General features: G+C 39.1%; 1 protein-coding gene across 3 annotated transcripts in view; it reads left to right on the top strand.

Moving 5' to 3' along the window:
- The window catches only part of ANK3 (ankyrin 3), a 345,711-nt gene that overhangs the window by 202,330 nt on the left and 123,630 nt on the right, over positions 1-19,751 (top strand). For 2 of the 3 annotated variants that reach the window (XM_058298890.2, XM_071215805.1), the window contains 6 exons: positions 6-104; positions 9,416-9,514; positions 9,603-9,701; positions 10,199-10,294; positions 18,041-18,113; positions 18,282-18,344. In XM_058298890.2, the coding sequence (XP_058154873.1) occupies positions 6-104; positions 9,416-9,514; positions 9,603-9,701; positions 10,199-10,294; positions 18,041-18,113; positions 18,282-18,344 (529 nt within the window). The remainder of the gene's footprint in view (positions 1-5; positions 105-9,415; positions 9,515-9,602; positions 9,702-10,198; positions 10,295-18,040; positions 18,114-18,281; positions 18,345-19,751) is intronic. The other variant, XM_058298891.2, reaches the window with a different exon arrangement.

Raw genomic sequence — 19,751 nt, 5'->3', positions numbered from 1 at the left:
TGCAGAATGGCCTGACCCCTCTCCATTTGGCTGCTCAGGAAGACAGAGTGAATGTGGCTGAAGTCCTGGTAAACCAAGGAGCACATGTGGATGCCCAGACGAAGGTAGATTCCCCCTTCCTTTCCCTATAAAAATAATGTGCCCGTGTACAGTGTCCTTGGGTGACTCCAATTCTATAAGGGAGAACACCCTCCATCCTATCTTATATACAGTGCTTCAAATATATGTTTCTGCAAAGAACAACAAAGTCTCTGGTTGCGTTGTTTCAGATGCTGCTGTCTTGCGTGGCTCTGAACCGTATCCCAGCTGTGTGTTGACACCACCGCGTGCCAAGGAGATTCCTTGGCCTATAGATTTGTGTTTCAGGGGCAGAGTGTGAACTTGTATGTTTCTTAGTCTTTGTGATTGAGGGAAGAAATGCAGGTAGAATAATTTGTCAGTAATCCATGACCTCTAATTTTGTTCAGGCATAATTTATGAAAAAGGATCAATTAAGGCTTATTCAATTAGTACTCACTTGCTAAATTTCTTATAGTGTGTGTGCAGATGGTCTCTCTGTTTCTTTCCTAGCTAAATTGGCTCTCTTTTCAAAAAGAAAAAAAAAAAATTACTGATTCATCTCATAGAATGCCAGGATTCCAAACTCAGATAAGAAAAATGGATGTTTTGTGTCATCCTCAAAGATATGACTTCGTATAATTAATTTCATTTTTCTGAACATTTTCAAGTGCTTAATTTTAGTTCTTCATATCAAATCTATTTTATCTATTTTTAAATATAAGTCATCTTTCTTTTTCATGTGTCATGTTTGGCACAAAATAGAAAGCTTATTAAATATACTACAGTAAAAATATTTTTTTCCATTAAAAAAATTTATTAAAGTATATCACTCACACATAAACATACGTAAACAATAAGTGGATAGTAATAGTTGTGAACTTACAAAACAAACATACATAGCATCATACGGGACTCTCATAACTCACCCTGCGACCGATACGTTGCATTGTTTTTAAGCACTTTAAACTAATGATTAAAGAGCATTGTCAAAATATTATTACTAACCAAAGCCATTTTCCCCCCACCCACCCTATTATTATTATTATCATCTTTATATCATATATATATATGAACATACATAAACAATAAGTTTATAGTAAAAGTTGTGGACTTATAAAGCAAACACGCATAACATCATACAGGCGCCCCATACATCAACCCTCTACCAATACCTTGCATTGTCGTGAGAACTTTGTTACAGATTATGAAAGAATATTGCCAAAATCTTACTACTATTTATAATCCTTATCTTACATTTGGTGTATTTTCCCCCAACCCACCTTATTATTTTTTAAATATATTTTTATGACAGATGTTGTAAACTTATAAAATAATCATGCACATGTGCAGAATTCCCAAACATCCATCTATCAACATACCACACTGTGGTGGAACATTTCTTACAGATAAAATAATATCATCTGATTGTTACCACGTCCATAATGTACATTTGGCACCCATTCTCCATACTGCCCCATTATCAACACAGTACATCTTTGGCATACATGCAAGTATATTACTTTATTACTGCTAACCACAGTCTGTAAGTCACTCCAGTTGTATTTTTCCCATGCTTTTCCACGTTCCCAGTACCCTGCAGTAGTGATGTACATTCACTCTAGCTCACAAAGGACACTCTTGCCTCTGTACCATCAACCACAATTCTCATCCACTTCTTGGCTTACTGTGCTATTCAGTTCCTAGATTATTCTCTAACATTCTGTCAATTGGCATTTACATCCACATTTTCATTTTCAGCCACATCCCCATTTATAAACTAGCTGTTACTCATTATTTGTTACCATCCACTCTATACATTTCCACACTTTTACATTAAAGCTAATTAAAACTTCTACATACATGGAACAGCAGTAATCCATCTCAGTCCTCCTCTTATCTCCTTTAAGAATCCACTATCTACCAGGGCTTGAAGATATTTTCCTACAATTTCTTCTAGAAGCTTTATGGTTCTTGCTTTTATATTTAGGTTTTTTATTCATTTTGTGTTAACTTTTGGATAAGGTGTGAGATAGGGGTCTAATTTCCTTCTTTCAGCTATGGATATCCAGTCCTTTCAGCACCTTTTGTTGAATAAACTGTTCTGCCCAAGCTGTGTGGGTTTGATAGGCTAGTCAAAAATCATTTGACCATACATGTGAGGGTCTGTTTCTGAACCATCAGTTTGGTTCCATTGATCTGTGTGTCTGTCTTTATGCCAGTACCATGCTGTTTTTACCACTATAGCTAGGTAATATAATTTAAAGTCTGGAGGAGGAGAGTTCACTTTTCCTTTTTAAGATGTTTCTGGCTATTCAGGACCCCTTACCCTTTCAAATAAATTTGATAATCGTTATTTCAATTTTAAAAAATTGCTGGTGGAATTTTTATCAGGATTGCATTGAATCTGTATATCAAAAAATTTTTTAAAGATTTATTTTTTATTTATTTCTCTTCCCTTCCCCCCTTCCTCCCCACTGTCTGCTCTCTGTGTTCATCCGCTTCTGTGTCTGCTTTCACTCTTGTCAGCGGCACTGGGAATCTGTGTCTCTCTGTTGCATCGTATTGCTGCATCAGCTCTCCGTGTGTGTGGCACCACTCCTGGGCAGACTGTACTTTTTTTTGTGCAGGGCGGCTCTCCTTGCAAGGCACACTCCTTGCACATGGGGCTTCCCTACATGGGGGACACCCTGCATGGTATGGCACTCTGTATGCCTATCAGCTCTGCATGTGGGCCAGCTCACCACATGGGTCAGGAGGGCCTGGGTTTGAACTGATATGATAGGTGGATGCTCTATCAGTTGAGCCAAATCTGCTTCCCTGTATATCAGTTTTAGTAGAATTCATGTCTTTATGATATTTAGTCTTCTAATCCATGAGCATGGAATGTTCTTCCAGTTATTTAGGCCTTTTTAAATTTCTTTTAACATTGAGTTGCAGTTTTCTGAATACAAGTGCTTTACATTGTTGGTTAAGTTTATTTCTGAGTATTTGAGTTTTATCTGTCATGTTTTATTTTTCCCAGTCTTTTGACACTTTTGGTTACTTTTATTGATATAATATTCATTTCTAGACTCTCTTCCAGGTCTTTCTCTCCTGTATTCATTTCAGGCTCTAGCACACCCTTTAGCATTTCCTGAAAATCTGGTCTTTTGGTTAGAAATTTTCTCAGTTTCTGTTTATCTGTGAATATTCTAATCTTTCCCTCATTTTTGAAAGACAGTCTTGCTGGATATAAGATTATTGGCTGGAAGTTTTTATCTTGTGGTATCTTAAAATATATAATACCACTGTCTTCTTGCCTTCATGGTTTCTAGTGAGAAATCAGCATTTAATCTCATTGGGTATCCCTTATATGTTATGCATTGCTTTTCTCTTGCTGCTCTCAGAATTCTCTCCTTGTCTTTGGCATTTGACATTCTGATTAGTATGTGTCTCAGAGTTGGTCTATTCAGATTTTTTTCAGATGGGGGTACGTTGTGCTTCTTGGACATGGATATCTATGTCCTTCAATAGGGTTGGGAAATTTTGTACCATTATTTCTTCAAATATTCCTTCTTCTCCTTTTCCCTTCTCTTCTCCTTCTGGGACACCCATGACATGTATGTTTGCACATCTTCTGCTGTCTTTTAGTTCCCTGAGACGTTGTTCAATTTCTTTCCATTCTTTTCTTTATCTGTTCTTTTGTATGTTCACTTTCAAAGGCCATTTCTTCAAGTTCAGCATTCTTTTCTTATACCTCCTCAAATCTGCTATTATATGATTCCAGTATTTTTAAAATTTCATTTATTGTGCCTTTCATTCCCATAAGATCTGCTGTTTTTCTGTGTATGCTTTCAAATTCTTCTTTGTGTTCATCCAGTGTCTTCTTAAAATCCTTACTCTCTTTAACCATCTCATTGAATTTATTAAGGAGATTTGTTTGAACATCTATGATTAGTTGTCTCAACTTCTTTATGTCATCTGAAGGCTTATCTTATTCCTGAGCTATATCTTCCTGTTTCTTGGTATGGATTATAATTTTTTGTTGGTGTCTTGGCATTTGGCTTACAAGAGTATTTATTCTAGTTGCAGTTTTTCTCTTTACTTTAGGGCTTCCTGCCCTTTTCCCCTTGCTGGTTGTCCAGTAGTAGCCAAGGATGTAATTGGTGCTATAAGCTGTGGAGACTCAAGCTGCCCTCATTGTCCCAGGGACCAATGAAGTGTCATCTAACTTTCTCCTTTGCCAAGGGTAGGACAGAGTCACAGCTGTGTGGAATAATCCAAGTCATGCAGGCTTAAACTGTAGTTGCCCAGAGAGATTGATGAGGCTCCACACCCCTTTCTCCCCTGCCTGGGGCAGGGATGGAGCTGCAGGTGTGGGCAGCAATCTATGTAGTGTGGGTCCAAGGTGACCACAGTTGCCCCAGTAGACTTATGATTATTAAGTCTGTGCCAGCCAAAGGTACCTGCAGTTACCTGGATAGACTGGTGCAGGGTGCATCAGCCTCCTCCCTGCTAAAGGTGGGGCTGAAGCCTATTCTAGGGCTGCAGGCCGATCTGGGTGAAAGAAATCGGTTCCTACCGTCACTGTGATTTTCAGTCCTGGCTTCCCCTCAGGCTGGGGGCAGAGTCAAAATGGTGGCTACTGGCCTCTTTCTGACTTGGATAGATTCACACCCTCGCTATTCCTAGGGTTATACCTTAGCTAGCCAGCCAAGTCTACTAATCAATAGCCAAAAATAGTGGCCAACTATCTCTTCCTCCCCTGTTTCTGGGAAATGGAGCTCCCAATTCCAGCCACAGAATAGCTCCTGGGGCAGCTTGCACTTCCAAAGTAGGACAATCACCAGCTTGTCTGGTAATCTCCCAGAGAGGCTGGTGCAGGTCCCCACAGTTTCCTACACCCAGAGGTGGGGCTGGGGCCTAGGCTAGACCTGCAATCTTATCTGAAGCAAAAGAAGCTGGTCCCCACCAGCACTGTGATTTTCAGTCTGCCCCACTTGCCCTCATGCCAGGCATGGATTTAAGATGGCAGATACTGGCCACTTTCTGACTAGTCAGGCTCAAACTTCAGCTGTTCTCAGGATTATACTTTAGCCCACAGAATTTACTCATCAGTAGCTGAAGTTGGTGCCCAACCATGTCTTCCTCCCCCATTTTTGGGAAGTGGAGCTTTCAATTCTAGCCACAGAACAGCTCCCAAGGTGGCTTGTGCCTCCAGTGGAGGATGGGCACTGGCCTCTGTAGTGTGGAGCGCTCTACTTACAAATCTTCTCCGCAGATGGGCAGTCTCCTCCTTTCATTCCTTCAAAGATGTGGCAGGATGCTCTTCTGATTTCCTGAAGCCCCCAAACAGGTGCTTCAGCTAGCTCCAGAGAGCTCTGGGTGTTTACTAATTCCCTATAGCAGGAACTGACTCTAGGAGCTCCTTACTCTGCCACCATCTTGCTGGTTATTCCTAAAAATATTTTTATATATAATATAGATAGGTTCCAAGGTGTATGGACAGATATTGAAGATACTAATAATATGGAAATATCACTAAGAATTAGCCAAGTAAGAAGGGATTGCAGACACAAAATCAGGTTAAATTTAGTTTAGTCTCTTTATTTTTCTTGAATAATTCCAGCAAGAAAGAATTCCCTACCTTAGAAATTTGCAACCTACTGGTAAATGCATTCACCCTGTATTGTTTTATTTACACACACACAAAGACTTAAACACTTTTTTACTGGACAGGAACTGGGTTGAATTTCCCAACATTTTTCTGCCTCAAGGCATACGCCAAAATTCAGTCAGGGACTATATACTTGATTTCCAGGGAGCGTGGGGAGGTAAAGGGTGAGTATTTTGAATGTTTTACTCCCAAATTGCACAGAGGCCCCCTTGGTTCGAGACTCACAGGTTTCTCTAACATGGTTCCCTCGTTACTCATGTCACAGTCAGTGATCATTTTTCTATCCAGTGCAATAATTTATCAAGTATATACATTTTCCTGCCTTTTACAAGTTTTGAATAATATCTCACTTCAGAAGGCCTATCTCTGTCTCTCACAAAATCTTAACCTTCCTTTTCTTCTCATCCACCTAAAGAAGGAGTCCCATAACTTAAGTAGAATAGAAGTCCAAAGGGATGGGTTGTGGGAGGCAGACCCACAGGACAGCTGTGCCCTGGCCAGCACTCCCACAGCCTCCCCCCATTCAGGCGCCTCCGTTGAATACGCTCCACTTTCCTGGCCACCACTTACACTCATGCTGGGGGCCCATTTACCTATGTGGCCCCAGTGCTGTGTTCCTGGCACGTATTTGCACTGGTCAAGTATTCCCCACTCTTACTTTCTATTGTTCAGAAATTTAATTTTCCAACTGGTCAAATTTGTTGAGCTTTGAACAGGAACTCGTGTTCCTATGGTTCCCATGTGACTTGTCATGACGTGGTCCTTACAATGACAGGCTGATCCTCCGTCACTTCCATCCACTTACCTCCATGGCATCGTTAGGGAGTGTCGCCTTGCCTGCCGTTTGTCATCGTCTCTTTTATCATGTAATAAATAGCTATTTCCAAAAACAAAAAAACACAAAGAAAACCAACAAAAACAAAGGGATGGGTTGCTTGGGCTTGCTGCTTACCTTTGTGAATAAGGAAGTTAATATCTTCAAATATCTTGAAACTCCATGTTTCAAATTCTTCCCAATGAAGATGTCTGCAGGCAGTGTACAGGTAGAATGTATGGTGGAGTGGGTGTAGCTCTGTGGTTGAGCACCTGCTTCTTAGGTACAAGATCCCAGGTTCAACACCTGCTACAAAGAAAGAGAGACAGAGACAGAGAGAGAGAAACACATGGAGGCATTGATTCTCAAGATTACTGAGTAGAAAACTAATAGGTAATTTAGATTTCTTTAAATGTGGGTAAAAAACCTGAGAAGTTTTGAGAGATTATTTGAAATTCATTCATTACACATGCATTTATAGAGCTCCTGCTATTTGCCAAATTCTTACCTGGGTGTTTGGACTACAAAGACAATTAAGGTGTACCCCATGTCCTTATAGAAGTCATAATGTAGAGCAGGAGCTACATAAAAATAACAGCAGCAGCGATGATCCTATAATAATAATAGCAAAGCTTATGACTCATTTCTCTCTGCCAGATATTCTTCTAAGCCCTCTATATTTACTATCTTGTTTAATCCTTACAACTACCCTCTGAGGTAGGTTAAATCTGTATGCCTATTTACACATGAGGAAACTGATTTTACAGATGAAGAAACTGAGGCACAGAAAAGTTAATTACTTGTTTAAGGTCACATGGGTAATTAGAACAAAGCCTGGGAAGCAGACTTGGCCCAGAGGTTAGGGCGTCCGTCTACCACATGGGAGGTCTACAGTTCAAACCCCAGCCCTCTTGACCTGTGTGCAGCTGGCCCACGCGCAGTGCTGATGCACACAAGGAGTGCCGTGACACGCAGGGGTGTCCCCCGCATAGGGGAGCCCCACGCCCAAGGAGTGAGCCCTGTAAGGAGAGCCGCCCAGTGCAAAAGAAACTTCAGCCTGCCCAGGAATGGTGCCGTGCACACAGAGAGCTGACACAACAAGGTGACTCAACAAAAAGAAACACAGATTCCCGTGCTGCTGACAACAACAGAAGTGGACAAAGAAGAACATGCAGCAAATAGACACAGAGAACAGACAACCAGGGTGGGGGAGGGGAGAGAAATTTTTTTAAATTAAAAAAACTAAACTAAAAAAAAAAAAAAGAATAAAGCCTGATTTTGATCATACATAAATACGTACACACATACATACAGATATACATATATATAATATGTATATACAGATATACATAATATATAATTTTAAAGATATAAATATTAATTGAATTTTTTATAAAGTTGGGGAGGGCAGACAGGAACTATATCTGGTTCAGTATCATAGGAATGTGAGGGAAAAAATAGATACTGCTAGAAAATTGAGAAGATCTAAAAGAGCTAATGCACCAGGTTAAAGAAGTTCAGCTTTTAACCTGTTTGAACTGGGTAGTTTTGAAGATTTGAAACAGAAGAGTGATAAGTTCAGACATGTGGCGTAGAATAAAGATCATGGGACACTGTACAAAGAAGGCTTTTTAAAAAAAGCCTGGAGCAAAGGCAGTCAAAAGGCTACTGTTGAGGTTCAGGAAAAGAACAAAGCCTCAAGTGAGTAGCACAATGGGTATTTGATGAAGAGGAGAGGAAATATAAGAAAGAAATACGTAAAATACAAACAGAATCTGAAGACCATGTGCAAGCAGAGATGGGGGAAGACCAAGATGTTCAAGACAAAGCCAAGAATCTGACTTGTATAACTGGGTGTCATGAGTAACGTTAAATAAGACAGAGAATGAAGAAGAAGCTGGTTGGTTGGCAGTGAGTTCTGTATTGGGTGTGTTGAGTTTTAGATTACCTAGAAATATCCACTACACGATTCAAGTGTTGATCTGGGGCATAGGAAGAGGGTCTGAACTAAAGATCCACCTTTGGGAGTCATCAGAATAAATGTATTAGTTGAAGTTGTGAATATAGATGTGATCACTGAGGAACACTGTGGGGGAGAATAGAGGCAAAACTTCTGGAATTAACATTTTAACAGGGGTAAGGAGGTGGAAGGTCTGGCCGAGAACTGGAAGAACATCAGGAAAGAAGATGATCTGGAAGCCAAGTTATGAAAGACTGTCAATGAGCATTTGTCAGGCAAGAGAAGCACTAAAATGCATGCCCTGGATTGGCACTTGAGTTACTAGAAAGCAGTTCCATGGGACGCAGAGAGATATGGGGAGATGGGGGGTGGGCAGTGAATGAAGATGATTCTTTCTAGATCATGTTCCTATTTTTCAAACCACCTGACTCATCCCAGCCTCCTCCTCTCTAGGATTTCTAATGCCTCTTCCTGTCTACCATGAAATCTGATAATCATCAACTGCCTTGCATTATCATTTAGCCACTTCATAGTTCTGCCTAGATTTTCAGCTCTTAGAAGGTATAGTGTTCATTAAATTCTTGTCTAAGTCTGTCCAGGCAGTGCTCCCTGACCCCCTCAAGAAGCCACAGAGTCCGTATAGGTTGGTTGACCACACCACCTTTGTTTCCTATCTTGAAAACTTGTTTTAGAGTAAAATAAACTGATATGTCAGAGAGCACTTTGGGAAGTTAAATAATGATTTGTATGTGAAATAACATTGTTATTTATATCCATGACTAGCTCTGAGAATTATCAAGGGTGATCTTTCTAATACAGCTCAGACTGAAAGGTTAAATAAAAACTTTTGCTTCTATTCAGGAAACCTGTTACTAAAATTATACACTTAAGATTTACTTTTTTTTTTCTTAAACCATAATTACAGATGGGATACACACCACTACATGTGGGCTGCCACTATGGAAATATCAAGATTGTTAATTTCCTGCTCCAGCATTCTGCAAAAGTTAATGCCAAAACAAAGGTAAATTCCTTTACCCTTTATTTCCACCAAAATCATAGATTTCCAATAGAGGACGTAAGAGTCACTTCTTCCTTCTTTCCTTCTGCAGAATGGGTATACGCCATTGCATCAAGCCGCTCAACAGGGACATACGCATATAATAAATGTCTTGCTCCAGAACAATGCCTCGCCCAATGAACTCACTGTGGTAAGAGCTTAGGTTCTTACGTTTTTCATTGTACCCTAAGGTTGCTTTTTTTTTTTTTTTCACCTTCATTAATAGGCCTGAATAAAGCATTCAGTAGAATGAGGGAAAAAAGATAATCACCAGATTGTCACAAGCTGTCCGAGGAGACATACGATGAGTATTTCACACTAAAATTTACTGAGTGCATGCCAGCTCATAGGAAATACAGATATAAGAAGAAATATAAGCCTGTTTCATTGGCTGCTTACTTAGGACATTAAAAAGTCTCTTACATTCCAGGTGTAGATGCTTAGCCTTAGACTTTGGTAGGTAAGTAGAAACAGGTTAGTGAGGTTTTGTGCAAGGTATGTCTCTACTGAGAGTTTTTTGCATATGACCATGGGATGAGTCTGATATTGGCCTTAGGCGTTGTATAGGTGAGATGTAGGAAGCAGATAGGTGTTGAGACATGTGGGGTAAGGCTTGTTAATTCGTTGCGCACATTTTCCTCTTGCCAGAATGGGAACACTGCCCTTGCCATTGCCCGGCGCCTTGGCTATATCTCAGTGGTCGACACCCTCAAGGTAGTGACTGAAGAGACCCTGATCACAACGGTAAGTAGTGAATGAGAATCCTGTTACCCCGGGACCCAGTTCTCAGATTGTATTTAGGCCTGAGTTTTTCTCAGATGAACCCTTCTTTCCCTTCCATTCGTAGACTGAGCTCCTTGTTTCAAAATGCTTTCATCTCACTGTTGGCAGTCAGGATAGAAAAACTGTCATTTTTGGTACGAATAAAAATTATAAACACTAAAAATACCTTTTTCAAAATTGCCTCAGGTATATGTAGTAGCATTGAGAAAGCTTAATTGTGATTGGAAAGTGAATGTGTGAAGTATTTTTGTCAAAAATATCAAACTGTCTTTAGCTGTACTTCTGATTCATGAGAAATAAGAAAAAAAGGACATGATAAAGAAACATCAGACAAATCCATAATACAGGGCATTCAAAATGACTCCTGGCCTGAACTATTCAAAATACTAATGTTATAGGAGAAAAAATTGGGGGAACTGTTCTAGAGTAAGGCTAAAGACTTACAATACCCAAATACAATGCATAAACCTTGACTGGATTTGGGGGTAAGGGGAAAAGATATAAAAGATTTTCTTGGGTCAATTGGGAAAATTTACACATGGTTTGGATTTTAAATATTACAGAATTATTAATTTCCTTAGTTGTAATGATGATATTGTGCTTTGAAGAACTTCATACTTCTTATGAAATACTTGTTGGACATTTTAAAAAACAAAAACAACAAAAAATTACATTAGTAGCTCTAGAAATTTTAGTTTCATATAAAGCTCAATTTATTTATTTTTGTTTGTTTTGATGCCAAACAAAATGTTTTAATGAAATTATGTTAAAAGCAGTTCTTTTAATAGCCTTCCTTGACAAAGTAAGAAAATTGACAACTCTGAAGTTGAGTCTTTAAAATGTTTTAACTTACAAATGATAGGTATTATGGATAGTATAATGACAAATGATTATAATTATGGTAAACAAAAACTACAAGATTAAATTTTTAAAAATACAGCATTACAGATAAGGTCAAAGTTGGTTTTGACTACCCCTCCTATTGCTCTCCTGACCACCTGCTGGTGATTTTCAGAGGGAAAACAATAGTGTGATTTGTTAAATTTTAAAGTAATTCTTTACCAGGAGGCCCTATTGCATCAGATACAGTTTAACAAGCTGTGCCTCTTTGACAAGTCATTTCTTTTTAACCCCATCTGGCAACTTTGGACTGCTGAGGATCTGGTAACTGGAATCAAGAGCAGATATTGCACCATATCAGAGGCTTATTTTAGTTATTCCTGACTCTGTGACTCAACATGCAAGCCCCAGACTGGCTATGTACAATGTAAATTTAGGACTCTGGAACATTTGGAATTATCAGCTCTGCCTTCTTTCCCTTTCCACTGCCATCCCACATGAAAGGAGGCGTAGTTGTCCTCTACAAACCACTTTGCACACCTAGTGCTTCATGTTGAAAACATGGGTTACATGGCTCTGTAGCTATCTGCACGTTGAGTTATTTGACTCTGCCTAGGCTTTAGAAACTTAAAAAATAAGTGTGCTGATGACAACAGAAATGTTGTAACTTGCAAAAGAGAAAAGAAAATAATTGCTTTAGGGGCCTAGAACATTGGTTCCCCACCAGAGACAATCTTGCTCTTCAGGGGACAAACAATGTCTGGAGACACTTTTGGTTGTCATAACTAGTGGAGTGCTAGTGGGTAGAGGCTGGGGATGCTGCAAAACATCCTATAATATACAGAACAGCCATCTCCATGAAAGAATTATCTCACCCAAAATTTCAACAGCACTGCGGTTGAGAAAACCTGAACTAGAGAAACACAATATAGGTGAAGACGTACAGAAGGAAAATGAACCAAATGCCTCGGCAAAAGATACTCTCAGATATTTACTCTGAGATCCAGGAAAAGTATGTTTTAAAAGGCACTCTTTACAGAAGAGATGCAATGACTTAAGGGAAAGTTAAAAAAAAAAAAAATTAAATGCCCTGTCTTAGGACCACACTGTATCGTAAGATTGTACTCCTAACCAGGCAGTCTTGCAAGCAGCAGAAGAAAAGCACACAGCAAAAGTTGAAGTCCTCAAATCAAGCACCCTCCCTTCCCTTGCACTTTTCAGGCTGCCAGAGTGCCTTGCCAAGTTTTATTCCAGGAAAGATCCCTCGAACCCACAAGAGGACTGTGGTCCAGAACAAGTGGGGGCATGTCTGTTATTCATTTCCATAGTCTGGAGTCCTGCTGTCTGTGAAGGGTAAATTGGCTGTGATTTTCAAGGTCGCTAGTTTGAAGGACAGGTTTCTAAATTCATGACATAATTTGTCTGAGAGAAATTCCCACACGTTGATTCCCACACGTTGATTTCCAACATCGCTGAGTATTTCATTGTCTTAAAATTTATTATGTTATCATTAAAAAAGAGAGATTAATCACATAATCTTTATTAACCTTAATTTTAAAGATATTCCATATAGTCCTCTTAAGGGTGGGGAAAGGGAGAGAGGAAGACAAGGTGTTAAATAAGGACAACGTCACAATGCTGTAAAAGATTTAAAATACTGTGGGAAGTATCTAAAACTTTTATTCCAATGTGTGAGAGAGAACTGAAACATTAAAAACTTGCATAATAGTTCAGAAGACAAATCTTATTTAACTGAATGACTTTCTCACCTATTAGAAAATTTCAAGGGAGTGGGTGTAACTCGGTGGTTGAGCGCCTGCTTCCCACATAAAAGGTCCCAGGTTCAATCCCTGGTGCCTCTTAAAAAAAATTCAGAATGTTTCTCTGATATCAAAAAGAGCTTTATAAGAAAATAAAGTTGCGGAGGAGGCAAAATACAGCTTCAGGAAATCTGCTGCAAGAGTGAGAAGGATGTCGAGGCAGGGTTCTTATCAAAAGAGATCATATGCATGGAGTCACGTCATTTCACTCCCAACGTCATCAGTTAACTGGGTTGGTGATTTTCCAGCACTGACTGCAAGAGAAAGAAGACTGAATTTATGCTGCTAATGGGAAAGGTGCAGTTTGCCTCAGGAAGCAAATGAAGCTTCCACCAAATGAAGTGCCCACATTAAAGAATCCCTCGGGAAGCGGACTTGGCCTAGTGGTTAGGGCGTCCGTCTACCACATGGGAGGTCTGCGGTTCAAACCCTGGGCCTCCTTGACCCGTGTGGAGCTGGCCCATGCGCAGTGCTGATGCGCACAAGGAGTGCTGTGCTACACGGGGGTGTCCCTGTGTAGGGGAGCCCCACGCACAAGGACTACGCCCAGTAAGGAGAGCCGCCCAACGTGAAAGAAAGTGCAGCCTGTCCAGGAATGGCGCTGCACACATGGAGAGCTGACGCAGCAAGATGACGCAACAAAAAGAGACACAGATTCCCGTGCCGCTGACAACAACAGAAGCAGACAAAGAAGAACATGCAGCAAACAGACACAGAGAACAGATAATTGGCGCTGCTGGGGGGTGGGGTGGGAGGGTGGGGGGGTGGAGAGAAATAAATAAATAAATCTTTAAAAAAAAAAAAATCCCTCATAATCCCTGAGATGTGGTTCAACGTTGTGGTGTATGGGACTTTATTTCAAGCTAGGACACCACCTTGTCAACCCTGCTTTAGCGGTTACAGGTAACCTAGCTTAGAGGAGGACTGATGTAGTGCAGGGTGTAGCCTATGATCTCACACTAGGTAAATATACCTCCACTTCCACCAGAGGTATGATCTTTGTACAGCCAGTTCCTGGGGCCCTAGCTGCTCTTGTCCCGATAAGAAATCTTCAGTTTTTCTAAAACTTTAAGAGGAACACATCTTCCATTTGAGTACAATGTATGCTGTGGCAAATCTGAGAAACAGGTTGCTTTAGTAAGTTATATTATAGTCATGGCAAACTAATAGGAAACTAGATGGAAAAAAAAGCTGACATCCAGAAAATATGAATAAGCTGCTTAAAATGCATTGTTTAAAATACCCAGTAGTAATGAGCACATCTAGCATCCAAATCTTGCTTTCTAATGCCATTCTCAAATAAAAGCATTCAGGCCTCCTTAGAGAAATGGCTGATTCTAGTATTGAGGCAGGGAATATACAAGGTGATCCTGGGGCATCTTATGCCAGAAAGTAAGGAAGTGCTTTAAAAAAGGGGGAATGGGGAGAGGAGGATACTATCAAAGAGATGAGGGAACCAACTGAAAGAGCTCCCAGTGACCAAAGGTGGAATAATTTGAGCAACAAAAATAAATAAAATTAAATTGGATTTTAACCCAAAATATATTTACAAAATCCACCAGTCCAAACTGATAAAAAGGACTGAATAAGTTAAGGGGAAGAAGAGACAAATCTTCCATGTAGAATAACTCCAAATTTATGTAGATACTATACTCTCAAGGAAATGGAGCATACATCCCCACTCCTTAAGGGTCAGCAGTTCATTCCAAAGAATACAGTATAGAAGAGAGAGAAAACAGAGTAACTTTACAGTAGAGAAACCTGATAAACTACCCAACGAGGTAATGAAGGTCAATATCAACAGTGATATCCTATTGAAAGTATGTAGCCTATGTATCACATGATAAAAATGGAATTTTTAGCTCTGTGATCTTCCTGCCCAAGAGACATAACCCCAGTATAATCATGAGAAAAACAACAAATTCCAATATGGAAAAAGTAAAAGACAACCTACAGAATGGGAGATGATATTTGGAACAACATATCTGATAAGGGTTTAACATCCAGAATATATACAGAACTCTACAACTCCACAACAAAAAGACAAACAACCCAATCTAACACTGGGCCAAGGACTTGAATAGACATTTCTTCAGAGGAGATACACCAATGGCCAATAAGCATATGAAAAGATGCTCAACTTCATTAGCCATCAGCAAAATGCAAATCAAAACCACAATGAGATACCACTTCATACCCATTAGAATGGCTATTTTAAAAAGAAAAGACTAATAAATGTTGGTGAAGATGTGGAGAAATAGGAAGCCTCATGCATTGTTGGTGGGAATATAAAATGGTGCAACTGTATAGAAAAGTTTGATGATTGCTCAAAATGTTTAGTATGTAATTACCAAATGACTCCACAATCATGCTTCTAGGTATATATCCTAAAGAATTGAAAGCAGGGACTCATACAGTTATCTGCATACCAATGTTCATAGTAGCATTATTCACAATAGCCAAAAAGTGGAAGCAATCAATGGACAAATGTATAAACAAAAGGTGGTATATACATACAATGGAATATTATTCAGTCCTAAAAAGGAATGACATTCTGAAACATATTACAAGGTTGAACTTTTTTTTTTTAAGATTTATTTATTTATTTATCCCCGCCCCCCCATTGTCTGTTCTCTGTGTCTATTTGCTGCATCTTCTTTGTCCGCTTCTGTTGTTGTCAGCGGCATGGGGATCCGTGTTTCTTTTTGTTGCGTCATCTTGCTGTGTCAGCTCTCCGTGTATGCGGCACCATTCCTGGGCAGGGTGCACTTTCTTTCACATTGGGCGGCTCTCCTTACGGGCGCACTCCTTGCGCGTGGGGCTCCCCTATGCAGGGGACACCCCTGCGTGGCATGGCACTCCTTGCGCGCATCAGCACTGCATGTGGGCCAGCTCCACACGGGTCAAGGAGGCCCAGGGTTTGAATCGCTGACCTCCCATGTGGCAGACGGATGCTCCAACCACTGGGCCAAGTCCGCTTCCCAAGGATAAACTTTGAAGACATCATATTGAGGGAAAATAAGCCAGACTCAAAATGACAAATATTGTATGATCCCACTTATATGAAAAAACTAGAATGGGCTAATTCAGAGAGACTGAAAGGATATTACAGGTTACCAGGGGTAGGGGAGGGGTGGGGAATGGTGTGATGGTGCTTCATAAGTGCAGAGTTGCTGTTTGGGGTGATAGAAAAGTTTTGGTAATGGATGTTGGTAATGGTAGTACAACATTGTGGATGTAATTAGCACCAATGAATTGTTTACTTGAAAGTAGTTAAAATAGGAAATGTTAAGTTGTATATGTTACCACAATAAAAAATTTTAAAATAAAATAAATTCCAGTAGTGGGGCATCCTACAAAAGCTTCACCATATTCATCAAAACTGTTTAGGTCATCAAAAACAAGGAAAGTCTGAGAAACTGTTTTAGTCTAGAGGAAGCTTCAGAGACATGATGACTACATGTAATGTTTCAGCCTGGATGGGAAGGGGATCCTGGGACAGAAAAAGGACATTAGAAAAAAACTAAGGCTATTTGCATGAAGTGGGAATTTTAGTTAGTAGTAATGTATTGATATTAGATTATTAGTTATGACAAATGCACCATAAGATGTTAATAATAGGGAAACTGAGCGTGTGGTCTGTGGAAACTCTGTAGTAGCTTAGCGGCTTTTCCATAAATCTAAAGCTATTCCGAAATAAAAGATTTATTTCTCACAAATGTTCAGTTGCAGCATCATAGGCTGGAGGAAGGTCCAAATAATGCTCTATTTTCTAACTATAATTGGGAATAGGGTATAAATCACATTTACCAAGTATTTTTCCTGATAAACAATGAATTTGTACTCTTTCCTAGTTTTTAACTACGTAGCATTTTTTCACTTGTCTTGTTTAAATGTGTTTCTTCCTGTTAACCAATTAGTTTTTTACACGTTCCACATTAAAAGAAGATTCATCCTTAAACTAAAATATTAAGTCATTAAGACTGATAATGCTAGAATGTCTCTGAGTAATTTTAAACTATATAGGCTTAAAATTACTGAGGAACAAGTAAGATTCAGTGAAGCATTTTACCTGCACTGTACCACTCTTTATAATTTTTGTGAGGTTAAAATGATCTTTCAGCAGAGTGGGTGTGGCTCAGTGTTGAGTGCCAGCCTGGCATATATGAGGTCTTGGGTTCAATCCCCAGTACTTCCTAAAAAAATCTACTCTTTCAATTGTAACAAATGACTCATGAAAGGTGTTGTTAGTGGGGAAAGTGTGGGAGGAGGAGAGAGTGAGGTATATGGGAATCCCTTATATATATATCTATTTTAAAAATTCATTTTATTTCTCTCTCCTCCCCGCCCCCCCGGCTCCCCCGGCCCCCCGCCCCAGTTGTCTATTTTCTGTGTCCGTTTTGCTGCGTGTTCTTTTTTTGTCCGCTTCTGTTGTGATCAGAGGCACAGGAATCTGTGTTTCTTTTTGTTGCGTCATCTTGCTATATCAACTCTTCATGTGTGCGGCGCCATTCCTGGGCATGCTGCATTTTCTTTCACGCTGGGCTGCTCTCCGCACAGGGCACACTCCTTGCGCGTGGGGCTCCCCTACGCAGGGGACACCCCTGCGTGGCAGGGCACTCCTTGCACACATCAGCACTGTGCATGGGCCAGCTCCACATGGGTCAAGGAGGCCCGGGGTTTGAACCGCGGACCTCCCATGTGGTAGACGGACGCCCTAACCACTGGGCCAAGTCTGCTTCCCCCTTATATTTTTGATGTAACCGTTATGTAATATAAAGCTCCTTTAAAAATTAAGAAAAAAAATTTTAAAACGATCTTTCAAATGCATTACCTCTCACCTTGCATCCTTTCCCTATCATGTACATGTTGAGGACCTTTGTGCCACTAAAGAACACATTTTTTTTTAATTTTACATATGAGGGCTGTAAGAAATTCAACATATAAGTCTCACTTACAAACAACTGATTAATTAAGAAGGAAATGGATAGTGTTATTAAAATGTGCAGTCTGTCCACACTACAATGACTTCTTTTTTTGTTATTAGACCATCACAGAGAAGCACAAAATGAATGTTCCAGAAACAATGAATGAAGTTTTGGATATGTCTGATGATGAAGGTATGAGAAATATCCCTTGAGTTCATAATCATTTTGAGTGACTGTATATTTGATGTTTCCTGAAGAAAGTTCATTGCAAAAATGTTTTAGAAATACTGAATTTTTTTTTGTAGTATTAAAAGAGTTTGCAGTTATCATACACTTACATTGTTCACTTAAATCATACAGTTCGTAAAGCCAATGCCCCTGAAATGCTCAGTGATGGTGAATATATCTCAGATGTTGAAGAAGGTATTTGTGAATTTTTATCCTGATAAAACTTAACTACCTACTTTATCTCTCATCTTCCAAGTTAACACTTTCTTGAGTCACTAACTTTTCATATTATCTTGAGATTATTGACTTATGCATCGGTATTACTGATTGCCTTCTTTTAGTCCCTTTGAATCACCTTTCTTTGACCCAATCTTCCAACTTGAAGATGCAAAAATGTCACTAATGTCTAGATTATTTTTTTTCCTCTTTGTTTCTATCAAGCAGAAATTTGATGTTTATTGTTTACATCAGAAAATATAGAAAAGGAAAGCTTATTGATTTTGTAGGTAATAAATTTTTAAAATAACTAAGAAAAGGTAATAACTAAGGGATTAGATCCCCATTCTGAGATTCGCTTTCAGTTTTTGTTGTAAAAGCAGCTTTTGCTCTTGAATAATGAAAACTCAACCTGAACAGAACTATTTTCAAAATATAAATTTTCAATAATGATTAAAGATATCAAAATATGAATTACTATGATTATACTTCATGTGCTTGAAAGAAATCATCTGTTTTTTGTTTGTTTGTTTGTTTGGGTTTTTTTTGGCCATACTAATAAACCAATACAATGACTAGGTCATAATATATAGAGATACTAATAAATTACATTTTTTAAAGGTCCATTGGAAAACTAGCATTTTTATAATGAATATATTTTACAAGACAAAATTTTGAACTTCATTGAAATAATGAACTGGTCTCAATAGTAGAATTTATATTATGTTTGTGTTTCATTTTTGCATCATTTAATTCTCCAAAACTACATTCTTATTGTATCTCCATTTACCATATGGTATTTTCTCTTGGATTAGTCTTGTTTAGTGTTGCTGATCCTTCTTCATTTCTAAATGATCATCCCTCTTTTAATTAGCAGTTCCTTCTTTGATTTGCACAAATTTTGTTGGAAACCTAAATAGGTAAAACTACCAAATCTAAAGTTGCTTTAAACTTGCTGGTGTCCAATGCCTGCCCACTGTAGGTATGCCCGCCGAGGCCTTCACACCCAGAAGAGCTAATGCCCAGGGGGCATTTAGGGACCTGGGAGGACCTGTCTCATTTCTTGTAGATGGTGTTTTGATAATGTTAAAGGTTTTCACTAACTTTTCTCTTTTTTTCTTGAAAACATCAACTATGTATATATCTCTGTTCTATCACAAATGGATGTTTTTATTGACTTTAGGATTTCAAGAGTAATATGCCTTATTGTCATACTGTATTTAAGTGCTTTCTCATGCAACATTTTTCAGAGTAATTTATGTGCAGAAGATAAAAGAAAAAGTATACTCTCACATAGATGTACACATACCAAAAAAATGAGGTCAAAAATGGTATTTTCCAAGTGAAATTAATTTGAAATATAATTTGACATTCATCAACCTGAAA

The sequence above is a fragment of the Dasypus novemcinctus genome, chromosome 6 (assembly GCF_030445035.2).
Source record: "Dasypus novemcinctus isolate mDasNov1 chromosome 6, mDasNov1.1.hap2, whole genome shotgun sequence".
Lineage (NCBI taxonomy): Eukaryota > Metazoa > Chordata > Mammalia > Cingulata > Dasypodidae > Dasypus > Dasypus novemcinctus.
The sequence above is the reverse complement of the archived record's forward strand: the minus strand, read 5'-3'. Positions and strand labels throughout refer to the sequence as shown.